At 43.6% G+C, this 12,072-nt stretch overlaps 2 protein-coding genes and 1 non-coding gene across 3 annotated transcripts; all 3 read right to left on the minus strand.

The window, feature by feature from the left end:
- Nucleotides 1-4,641: 4,641 nt before the first annotated feature.
- Nucleotides 4,642-4,724, minus strand: trnal-uaa (transfer RNA leucine (anticodon UAA)). The gene has a single exon. It is a non-coding gene; the product is annotated as a tRNA-Leu (tRNA).
- A 1,705-nt stretch (nucleotides 4,725-6,429) lies between these two features.
- LOC144486300 (histone H2A-like) lies at nucleotides 6,430-6,819 on the minus strand. Its single transcript, XM_078204359.1, has one exon. It carries the CDS (start codon nucleotides 6,817-6,819, stop codon nucleotides 6,430-6,432), a length of 390 nt encoding a protein of 129 aa, XP_078060485.1.
- Nucleotides 6,820-8,144: 1,325 nt separating this feature from the next.
- On the minus strand, nucleotides 8,145-9,362 carry LOC144486295 (histone H2B type 1-L-like). The gene is made up of 2 exons (XM_078204353.1): nucleotides 9,330-9,362; nucleotides 8,145-8,573 (listed from the first exon to the last, which is right to left on the minus strand). Exons 1-2 carry the CDS (start codon nucleotides 9,360-9,362, stop codon nucleotides 8,145-8,147), a joined length of 462 nt encoding a protein of 153 aa, XP_078060479.1.
- Nucleotides 9,363-12,072: the final 2,710 nt, after the last annotated feature.

Here is a 12,072-nt window from a genome sequence, read left to right on the forward strand (position 1 = left end):
CCTCTCCCTTTAGTGTAATACTTCCTCTTATCTAAAGTACAGCCTCAAAATGTATTCCTATCCTTATTTGTCCAATGACATTTTGAATTTACTTTTCATTCTAATTGGCTTCGATTACAGGCATCATATTCAAGATCACAGCAATTTGCTGCCCAATAGAACGACAAATGTGTTCCCTGACGGTTTTCTTTGTTCTTTTATATCATTCACAACGAACCCGTGCCATTGTTTCACAGAAACATTTTCTTTCAATTTACTCCATTGAAACTGATCACGATTTTACTCACCTCTCTGAAAACTCCTCTCAACCTTAGTACTGACTTCAAACGGTATGAATGCAGGCAGTATGAATTTAGTTTCGAAGTTCTGTAATTACATAACAAGTGAGCTGCTGCAGAGACAAACAGTTAATAGCAAATATTTCAGATCAACATCTGCCCATCAGAACTGGTTGAAGTTAGAAATGTAATACATTACAGGCAAATGGAGAGGAGAGGGGCTCATGTGAAAAAGAACGAAATGGAATATCTGTGACATGCACACATGCATTAAATAATAAGAATTAGTTACACAATGAAAGGGATAATCACCAGATACATAAAGTAAGAAAAATCTGAATGGAGGAGAGGTGCTCTGAACACCAGGAAAGACCCAGGACAGAATGATCCACGTGAGAGTGAGATGCAGAATGAAAATGGCAGGTGACTAGAAACTGTTATCAGAAATTCAATCATCATTGTGAACTAATTGGAAATGTTCCAAGTGTGGGACATGGGAGCGACACACTTGAGAACCCTGCCAGCCACAGAGCAGTGAGAGGATTGGTTGAGGAAAGGGAAGAAATATCAGAAGTTCCCGAATGGAAGGCCGCATTACCTTTCCTCACAGTTCAGTGTCTATATGCAGGAGAATTAGCTTTTGCAACATTATATTTTTTCTAAAATTTCACTGCTAATGATGTGCTCTGCATTGGTAGATTGAATGACTGCTTTGTGGAACATCTCCCATCAGTCCAGAAGCATGACTCAGATCCAATCCTGAACGAGAATCCCAAACCTAAATAAAGTAAACTAGGAAGTTATGAGAGGTGAGTTTGCTAAAATAGATTACAGATCAATAGATTCATAAAATGGCATAACGGTCGATAGGCAATGGCTAATATTTAATGTTTAATATTTAAGGCATAGTTGTATGTAATGAAAGAGTTATACATTCCTTTCCGGCACGTAAACATAACTGGAAAGTGCCCCAATCATGGCTAACAAAATAAATTAAGTAGTATTGGATCCAAAGAAGAATATGAGATTATAAAAGCGTGGAGCATCAGTAGGCCATTTGTCAGCTCGAGCCTGCACCGCCATTCAATAAGATCATGGCTGATCTTTTCATGAACACTACACAAATGATCAGTCGGTCCATTCTCCTTTGCCTGTGCCTCCTGTCAGTCTCTTGCTGCTTTTATGTGTGTTCCATTCTTGGTGTATTAAACATGGAATTGTGCCGCCAGGCGGAGCTGCCTCATTTTCTGACATTAAACAGCAATGCAACAGTGACATTTTGTCCTACTACAGCTCAACAATAATAAGCAGGAAGCTGTTAGGTAATAGCAGAGTGGCGCAGCGGAAGCGTGCTGCGCCCATAACCCAGAGGTCGATGGATCAAAACCATTTTCTGCTATTCACCTTTTCAGGAGCAGTTTGAAAGAAAAACATTTTGCAGTTCCCCACAAGTGTCTCTTCTATTTCTTTGCAGGAAACAGTTATTTTCATCAATTCTCGCTTGCAATAAACAATTTGATCTGCAACAAGCTCACTGCTGTAAATGCTACAAACAGCTTTCCCACTTTCCTCAGGGCAGTTCTGACAGTCAAATGACCTTTAAATCACAGAATCCCTACAGTGCTGAAGGAGACTATTTGGCCCATTGAAACTGCACTGACTCTCCGACAGAGCATCCCATCCATGTCCTATTGCCAGAATCCCACGCACCCACCCCGCTAATCTACCTGACCTTCACTTTTTGCCACACAAAGGGCAATCTAGAATGACCAATCCACCCAACCTGCACATCTTTGGACTGTGGAAGGAAGCCGGAGTACCCGGTTTCCAGATGTAACTTGCCTGGGTGAATGCAGCTCCAACAACACTAGAAGTTTGACACTATCCAGTACAAAGCATCTGACTTAATTCGTTTCCCATCCACAAAGAGTCACTCCCTGCACCAAAAGTTAAAGTTAAAGTGTATTTATTAGTCACAATAAGGCTTATGTTACCATTGACAGACAGGGTCAGCAGTGCACACCATCTACAAGATGCATTGCCAGAATTCACAAAGGTTTATTTGACAGAACCTTCCAAACCCACCATGACTATAGCCGAGAAGGAAAAGGAAAAGCAGATGCATCAGAACAACATCACCTGGAAATCTCCCTCCAAGCCACTCATCATCAGGGCTTGGAAATATATCGCCGTTCCTTCAGTGTCAGTAGGTCAGAGTCCAGGAACTTCCCACTCCCCAACATCCCCCCCCCAAAAAAAAACGCACTATGGGTGTACCTCTATGGCATTGTCAGCAGCAGTTGAAGATTGCAGCTCAGCACCGCCTACCCCAGGGCAATTATGAGTGGCAATAAATCCTGGCCGAGCCAGTGATGCCCTCATCCCATGAATGGATAAAGTAAAAAAAAAACAACTGATCAAAAAGGTTCCTCCTCACCTCTGCCTTAAAGGGCAGGTCACATCTTTCAAAAAAAATTCTGCTCTTCTGGTCACATTTTCAGTGTAATTCTGAGCACAATCAGGATTATTTAGTATGTGTTGCCCCATTGCAGAATCACATTGTGCAGCAGCGACCAAAAGAGAAAATGCTGGAGAATCTCAGTAGGTCTGGCAGCATCTGTAAGGAGAGAAAAGAGCTGACGTTTCGAGTCCAGACGACCCTTTGTCGAAGACCTTTGTCATCTTACAGATGCTGCCAGACCTGCTGAGATTTTCCAGAATTTTCTCTTTTGATTGCAGATTCCAGCATCCACAGTAATTTGCTTTTATTTGTGCAATAGAGACCTGCCTGGTGATGTGTATGGTCGGAATTGTCATCATGATCCACCATATCCCCGTAGGTATGGGCTGCCCAAGACACACAATCAGTGTTGGAATCAATTCACATGTTTCAGTATCTGGTTCCATTCTGTATCTGAATTTGTCTGGTGTTATTTCTGAAGGTGCCAGTTATATATATCTGGCAGACACTTATAAAGTGTGTGAGTGTTGGATCATTCTAGACCTGTCAATGGCCTCTATATCTGTGAGCATTTTATATAAGTGTGGCAAACATCAGTAATTTTAAATCCCCTGCTGCTGCTTATGGAATATATGCTTTAATTCCCTGGTGCTGTTTGCAGAACATCAGCTTCATGCTGTTCCTGTCAGTGGAATTAATCATGTATGTAAATCTATGGTGCTGTTTAAAATTGTGTGTCTCATTTGGGATTTTTCACTCACGTCTCTCTCTGTCTAATCTTCCATTTGTTTCCGTTACTCTGTGTGAGCCTTTGGTTGTTTCCAAATCCCTCAGTGATACAATTGGTGTGTGTGTGATTTATTTCATATCACTCAGACTCAGCTCCTGTGAGTGAGTGCAGTAAACAGCCTGTACTTTTCAGCTGTTGATGCTGAACATGCGATTCAGAACTATTCTCGTATTTATCAGTCTTTGGTATTTTGTGTGAATATGGGATTAATTAAATAACCTTCAATCTCTGGGACAAGTTCTCTATTTGGATTAATTCCAAATAAATTTCCAACACAGAAATAGGCCACTGATGCAGTAGGTTTGAAGCAAATAATGTGTGAGTTTATGCCCAGCAATAAATCTGTTACTGTAAACACAATTGTGAAAGATAATGTATCCTTCAATCTGATACTAGATTGCTATGCAAGTTTCACTCAGGTTGTTCACATTGATTTGATCTGTGACAGTCTGATTCTGAGTAAGAATTTTGACATGTGTAAAATGGAGCTCAGTCTGGAATTGGTACAGTGTCTTCCATCTGGCTCAGTCTGAGTGAGGATTAGTTTATAATTTATGGTTCAGTTCATAGTCATCAAACTGATATTGTAACTTTTAGTTTCATAATCTGGGTGAGTTTTCAACTGGAACCTGAGTTTGTATCTCAGGTTATACTCGCTTTCAGAATATCTCAATCTGAGATTGTCTTTCAGATTTGTATCTAATGTATTTGTGAGAACTCGCCATGGCGATTAGTACTGCCAGTTCCAAACCCCTGATGTGGGTGATGTGACTGGTATTTAACTAGAATCTCAAAGTACATTATTAAGGTTAATTGTGTAACATTTAACCAAAAAAGCATTTTACGGTTTTATCAGATACTGAATTTGGAGCTAAGGCTGCTCTATTGTGGGATTGACACAGTGATGATCTGATAATGGTTTGGACTGGGATTTATGGATCACCCTGTCAGCGGTATTGAGATTGATTTGATTTCTTATTGTGACAAGAAATAATTACTATGCTGTGAAAACTCTGGTTTCTTGCGCATTTTACAGACCGAGCATACCGTTCGCAGAGTATATAGGGGAGAAGGAAAGGAGAGGGTGCAGAATGTAGTGTTAAAAATCCTTCTACCAGGAGTGGGGTTCGAACCCACGCGGACATATGTCCGTTGGATCTTAAGTCCAACGCCTTTAGCACTCGGCCATCCTGGTACGAAAACTAGACGTGATAGGGACACAGCGTCTGCCATTCCTGCTGTTTGATTGCTGGATTAAAAACGTGCCTCTGGAATCATTTCTGTTCTCGGAGACTGTGGAATTGTGAGAAGAAGCTGGGACATTCTTCCCTGTAACTCCTGTGGAGGAAATATCTGGTTTCTTCAAATATTTATCTGTGGAAACAAAGTACATCTAATATCTCAAATACAGATTCCGTCAGTTTAATCTCTATTAATAATCATTGTGAGCGGTTTGCGAGGCTGCAGCCAGACTCGAGCTCTGATTGGACACTCCCATGTCAATCCAATTCTTCACCAATCGGAGAGCAAGGGAGAAGAAATGGGAGGTTTTGTTTGGTTCACATTTTCAAATTGGAATAACCCGCCAATTTCAGTGCAGGAAAAATACAAAATAACGGAACGCCTGAATGTTCAGGAAACTATTTCAATCTCACGCTTTATAATTTGTTTATTGTATTTTCCCTCACAGAATCTTGGCGTTATTTTAGGAACAGTTTGAACTTTTCAATCTCTTATCTGTAACCGGCGGTAATCAGACCCCGTTCAGCAATTTAAAACGGAGCAAATCTCAGCTCAGTGGAAAAGCAGAAACATAGAGATCACCAACCAACCCCTTCACACAGGCTTCACAGGGACAGAGGGAAACGGCTGATTTCTGATCCTCTCCCCTGAAAGCTGTCGGGAATGTTCCAATGGAAGGTGTGGAGAGAATTCCTGACTCAATCCCGCCGGTGGAACAGGCAGCTTTGTGCCCGGAGAATAGGGAGCGCCGGGGGGAGGCAGATCTTAAAGCGCTGCAATGAACTCAGGTCCTGTGTGTGCACAGATCTCGCTGATTCCGTCCTCTGGGAAAACTGCGGAATAAACAGATCAGCCCGAGAATAACCTCTTCATTCCCGCCTTTATTCTGTTCCGGGAGCGGTGCCCAGATAACTCGAGTGAAAAAAAAACCTTATTCTGAAACTGAATATAGTTATCATTAAATGTAAATAATTACATCCTGATATTGTGCTGGGCCTCATTGTCCGTCACAAATCCCAGACTGGGGTTTAAAATCTGCTCTCAGTTCAGTTTGATTGTTCCTTCAATCTGAGTGTGCGTGTGAGGGGCGGATATGACGTCCCATTCACAGCATTCCGGAACGGGACAAATCTCTATCCTTCAGAAAGAGATTTCTCATTAACTCAATAAGGGAAAAGATGGCGCAGATTTTTCAGAGATTGTGGCTGGCTCTTAAAAGAGCCGTTGAGTTTGAGGTGTTTTTCAGCCATCAATCTTTGATGCTGTTTCTCACTCTGGGGCAATTGTGTACCTGTATTTAAATAATTACCTCAGACATGGTGCTGGAAATGATATTTCTAACATATGTAAAATGTTCTCCAATAAATAGCATAAATTTACATGCATTAAAACACCTGGGTCAATAATGTGGTAAGAAGTCTCACAACACCAGGTTAAAGTGAGACTTCTTACTGTGTTCACCCCAGTCCAACGCCGGCATCTCCACATCATCAATAATGTGCACAGGGCGAACTACGGATTGATAAAGCAAAGCGAGAAACAGCTCTACTGTGAATAGCAGTGCAGTGTCTCTGACGGTTAAACAGATCACCCTTTTACAGATAAAATGAGTGGCTCTGAAAAGAGCCTTTGGGTTATCAGATTAAAGAATGGCCGCTTCACTTGCTCTTGGACGAGGCCGCAGAAGTTTTCTTGGGCAGCAGCACGGCCTGGATATTAGGCAGCACCCCGCCCTGAGCGATGGTCACTCCTCCCAGCAGCTTGTTGAGCTCCTCGTCGTTGCGGACGGCCAGCTGCAGGTGTCTGGGGATGATGCGGGTCTTCTTGTTGTCCCGGGCCGCGTTCCCGGCCAGCTCCAGGATTTCAGCGGTCAGATACTCGAGCACAGCAGCCAGATAGACCGGGGCTCCGGCACCCACACGCTCAGCATAGTTGCCCTTTCTCAGGTGCCTGTGAACACGGCCCACCGGGAACTGCAGTCCAGCCCGGGAGGAGCGAGACTTGGCCTTGGCCCGAGCTTTGCCGCCGCTCTTTCCTCTTCCAGACATCTGCACAATCTCACAAACACTTTCACAAAGAATGCTGAAATCCACTCCCTTTCGCTTATCTTATAGCTCCGGGAGGAATGGAGGTGTGGACATTGCTGATTGGTCACTTTGTTGCTGCCTCTCAGCATCTTGTTCATATGACCAATCAGAAATCTGCTTAACTCACCAATCCGGAGAGCCCACGGAGTGAGGGCGGAAAATAACGGCGCCAAAATCTCAGATTCCAACCGATTTCATTTCAAACTGTAAAAGCCGCCAAAGCGGAAAGAACAAGAGTTTCGGAAATTATTCTAATCGGTAATGGTGAATTCATTTTGAGTAATGTAAGAATCTCCCTTTCTCTCTTCCCCAGTCTATAGTTAACCTGTATCTGGCAGTCTCTGATTTTCAGTCTGGGTTTATCTGAAAACAAGCCGAAAATAAATTATTCAAATTTGGAAACTTCGCAGATATATTTCTCAAACAAGAAATACGGTTAATAACAAATCCCATCAATAATTAACTATCTATCAACAACGTTTTTAAAACATCAGTCTATGTTTGCACAATTTCACGTTTTATCCCAAGTTGCAGATTTGCTTTTCGAATGCGGGATACATTCGGGGTTAATCTCTTTCTTTTTCAAACTCTCGAACCAGCCGCCAGAAAGTTTCATTGACATCGTTCTGCAAACGGACGGGCTGTTCTCCATCTTCGTCGAGACTGAGGGTTCCTGCACAACCGGGGCTTATCGGGAATAAACTGATCGGTCATTGAGACCAAACTGGAAACTGAGGAGTTTGCACTTTTTCCCCCCGATTCCGCGTGGTTTTCCTGCGGGCACTCCGCTTTCTTCCCACAGCCCAAAGGTATGCGGGTTGGGTGGATTGGCTATGCTAAATTGCCCCAGTATGAGGGGGATTAACAGGGTAAATATTTAGGGTTACGAGGATGGGTGAGGGATTGTTGTCGGTGCAAACTCGATGGGCCAAATGGCCCCCTGTACTGCAGGGATTCGATGATTCTGACACATTTGCTCCATTACCTCGCTCTCTCTCTAAAGCCTGGAAAAGGGACCGAATATCAACGCGTCTGAGATCTAAACCCAGAGAGGGTGAGGAACCAGTTAATTAATTTTAAATATTACTCAGACCCAATGATCCACGGGGCGATTGACTCCGTGTCTATCATTGATAACCAGAAAAACAACAATTATCATTGTTCGAGACGCTGCGTCGTAAAATAATAATTGAAACTAAATGGATGATACAGCCTTTTCCCAGGGATTGTGGGTGGCTCTTAAAACAGCCGTTGTGTTTGGGTGCTTTTCAGTCCATTGGGGAGTTTTACTTGGAGCTGGTGTACTTGGTCACCGCCTTTGTCCCTTCCGACACGGCGTGCTTGGCCAGTTCCCCGGGCAGCAGCAGGCGCACGGCGGTCTGGATCTCCCGGGAGCTGATGGTGCTGCGCTTGTTGTAATGGGCCAGGCGGGAAGCCTCACGCGCGATGCGCTCGAAAATATCGTTCACGAACGAGTTCATGATGCTCATGGCCTTGGAGGAGATGCCGGTGTCAGGGTGAACCTGCTTCATCACTTTGTAGACGTAGATGGAGTAACTCTCCTTCCTGGATCTTTTCCTCTTCTTGCCGCCCTTTGCTGGCAGCTTTTTCTGCGTTTTTTTAGCGCCCTTCTTGGCAACCGGCGCTTTCTTCTCATCCACCATTGTCACAGTTAATTTCAGACACAGAATCACTGAGTCGCGCTCGGAACTCCTCTTTTAAAGCCTGGAAAAGGGACCGAATATCAACGCTTCTGAGATCTAAACCCAGAGAGGGTGAGGAACCAGTTAATTAATTTTAAATATTACTCAGACCCAATGATCCACGGGGCGGCACGGTAGCACAGTGGTTAGCACTGCTGCTTCACAGCTCCAGGGTCCCGGGTTCGATTCCCGGCTCGGGTCACTGTCTGTGTGGAGTTTGCACATTCTCCTCGTGTCTGCGTGGGTTTCCTCCGGGTGCTCCGGTTTCCTCCCACAGTCCAAAGATGTGCGGGTTAGGTTGATTGGCCAGGTTAAAAATTGCCCCTTAGAGTCCTGGGATGCATAGGTTAGAGGGATTAGCGGGTAAATATGTGGGGGTAGGGCCTGGGTGGGATTGTGGTCGGTGCAGACTCGATGGGCCGAATGGCCTCCTTCTGCACTGTAGGGTTTCTATGTTTCTATAGACCAAAGCAGAGGCCTATGCTAATGAAGCATGGCTGAAAGCCCTGTTCCTCATTGGCTCATTCACAGTGATGTCAATTCGTGATGCTGTCTCTGATTGGTTAGTTTAGACACCCAAACACATTGGTTGCTGCACAAATCCACAAACTGTCTGTTGTCAATCCGTCCTTTCCCCTTGTCCGCCCCGATCCACCCAACCCCCTGACCCTCTCACTCCCTCTCCCGCACCAGCGCATTCTCTCTGCTGCTAATCCCACATCACTCTATCAGACTGCTGATACTGTTCATACATTTCCCCTTCCTCACCAGCACCAACTGCTCTGCTTTACTTCCGCCCATCACCGGGAGCTGGCAGTGCAGAATATCTGGGCTCAGACAGGGGTTAATGCGAGCTCTGCTGTGCGTGTTAAAAGGGAATATGTTTGATAAGCAGCAGCCACAAGTCCCACATGTGACACTAACATTGTGGCTAAAACAGAAAAGTGACTGAAAGAAGGACTGGAATGAGAGTTGGACATTACTGGCTGCAAGGTGTTCAGGGACGATTAGTCAAACAATCCCGGAGGGTGATTTACTGTTCAAAGCAACTATTCGGCCTTTTGGCTAAGATCAAGTGTAGTATGGTCGGCAGCCCATGGTCGGCCGCACTTGGTCGAGGTCATTAGGTTACACTGAAGCTTCATATGTTTCATATGAAGCAATTTTTAAAAGCGGCATCTCGGCCTTTTGGCTAAGATGCAAATGAGCTCAAGTCTTGGCGGAGGAACCTCCCCCTCCTCCAATCAGCTTGGCTCATGTAGATCAGGCCCAGGACAGGGTGGTTTGGTCGCTCGCCCTGTCTTGTCAGCCTGGATCTGAAATGTCTCAACTTGTTGAGACTCTGAATTGGATTTGATTTGATTGAATTGGAAAAGTATAAAAAAAACTATTAGAGTGCTGGGGGGATGACATTGAGGGATCAAACAGAATCTATTTGGTACCAGTTATGGAACAATGCGAGAGCGATTCCACAACAGGATACACACATTCTATTTCAAACTGCTTGTCTGTCAGCCATGTCTGAGTGGGTTTCATGCTGTGTCGATTTGTATCTGATATTTCTATGTTGCTTCGATCTCTGTCAGTGGTCGGTGATGTTAAGATTTAATTCAGAAAATGCAATCTCTGATATATGTCCGTGTGTTTTATTTTCTCTATAACATTCAGTATTTAAGAGAGTGTGGGCTTTACAGTATGTTGGATCTGGGATGTTATTCTCTATTTCATTTGGCACCTGTTGGTTTCTGAAATGGAAAATCTTGCGATTTTTTTCTAGCTGCGCTTCTCAGTTTTGGATTTGTTTGTGTTATTTCACTGCACACTTTAATTTCTGCCATGTGAGTAAGTTTTTAATCTATGCATAACAGTCTTTGGTATAAGTGTGTTGGTATTTTCCCAAACATGCTGTTCTATTATTTGGAGTGTGTCTCTACCACTAATTCTCAAGGTCGCAGTTATGTGTGATGTTACAGTTCCCATTGAGGTTGATATTGCCCAGTGACCATCTGAAAGGGTCACATGACAAAGGTTCACAACTTGTACTGTAACAAATTAAAGTCAACACTAACCAACGAATCAACATTTGCCCCTTAGCGTCATGGGATTGAAGGATAAATACATAGGGTTCCGGGGAAAGGGCCTGGGTGGGACTGTGGTCAGTGCAGGCTCGATGGGCCGAATGGCCTCCTTCTGTACTGTATGGATTCTATGAAACGTCACTTAGTCGCTAATGCACTAAATAGAGATGAGACACCATCCTGCCTACCGTGACTATTAACTTATGCATGTTCTTTATTCAACATCTAGTACACTCTGCTAGCGATGTGTGGATTGTTTATAAGTTCCTGAAACATAAATATGGATTTCAGTCTGTGCCAGTCATTTTCTGCTTTATTACAACGGGCTTTATTCTGTCCCTCTCTGTTTCTGGCCTGGAAGGATTTCAAGTAGGTCCTGCTGTCGGTGTGTGGTAGGTCTGCGTGTCTTTACGCAGAATCTGTTAATTGTTGCAATGTGAGTATTATTTTTCCTGTCAGTGTGAGGAAGATGTGGGTTGTACTCTGTAGCTGCTGTATTTTATGAGTAGCAGTGTTTTATGCTGTTCTTGTCAATTTGCTGATTGCAAATACAGTATTCTGTTTCCTACCTCTAGTTTCTTTGCTTCTATGTTAGGTGACAACAAATCCAGGAAACATGACCTGAGGTGAGGAGAAAGGGGAGGAGAAATTTCTTCACCCAGATCTTGGTCAATCTGTGGAGTAAATTTGAGATAGCTCTTTGGACTCAAGGGATCAAGGGATATGGGGGGAAGGCGGGAACAGGATATTGATCTTGATGATCAGCCACAATCAAAACGAATGTTGGAGCAGGCTCCAAGGGCCAAATGACCTATTCTTGCTTGTATCTTCTATGTTTCTATTTTTAACAGTTCCTGATGGTCTGATGAAAGTGAAATCAGGTTCAGCAAACCTGTTGGAGATCTGAGGATGCAACTAACTGAATAGATCAGGAGTAACCAGCTGTTGTGGTATATTTACATTTTCAGAAATCCTTTGATAAGTTTCCACACAAGAGGTTAATAAACACAATCAGAACACATGGTGAATACTGCCCTGGATTGAGAACTGGTTAAAGGACAGAAAACAGAGGATAGATATAAATAGGTCATATCAAGTTAGCAGACAATGACAAGTAGGGTACAACAAGGATCAGTGCTTGGGCCCCAACATTCACAATCTATATCAATCTTTGGAGAATGCACAAAATAAGCTGGAAGTGTGAGTTGTGAAGAGGAGGCAAAAACTCCTCAAGGGGATTTGAAGTGGCTAAGAGAGTGGGCAACAATTTTGCAGATGGAATGCAATGTGCAGAGTATTCCTGAAATGATGAGGGGCTTGAAAGTGTTGAAATTCAAAAGCACTTGACTGTTCCTGTTCATGAGTCACAGAAAACTAATCTGCAGCTAGAACAAGCAATTAAGAAGGAAAATGGAATGTAAGCCTTTATTGCA

This window comes from Mustelus asterias, unplaced genomic scaffold (assembly GCF_964213995.1).
Source record: "Mustelus asterias unplaced genomic scaffold, sMusAst1.hap1.1 HAP1_SCAFFOLD_311, whole genome shotgun sequence".
NCBI classification, from domain to species: domain Eukaryota; kingdom Metazoa; phylum Chordata; class Chondrichthyes; order Carcharhiniformes; family Triakidae; genus Mustelus; species Mustelus asterias.

Bases quoted from the DNA above. Each gene is read 5' to 3' on its own strand.
- LOC144486300 (XM_078204359.1), bottom strand. From the start codon at position 6,819: ATGTCTGGAAGAGGAAAGAGCGGCGGCAAAGCTCGGGCCAAGGCCAAG.
- LOC144486295 (XM_078204353.1), bottom strand. From the start codon at position 9,362: ATGGGCGGAAGTAAAGCAGAGCAGTTGGTGCTG. The intron at 8,574-9,329 runs GTGAGGAAGGGG...AGGCTTTAAAAG, and splicing joins AAGCAGAGCAGTTGGTGCTG to AGGAGTTCCGAGCGCGACTC.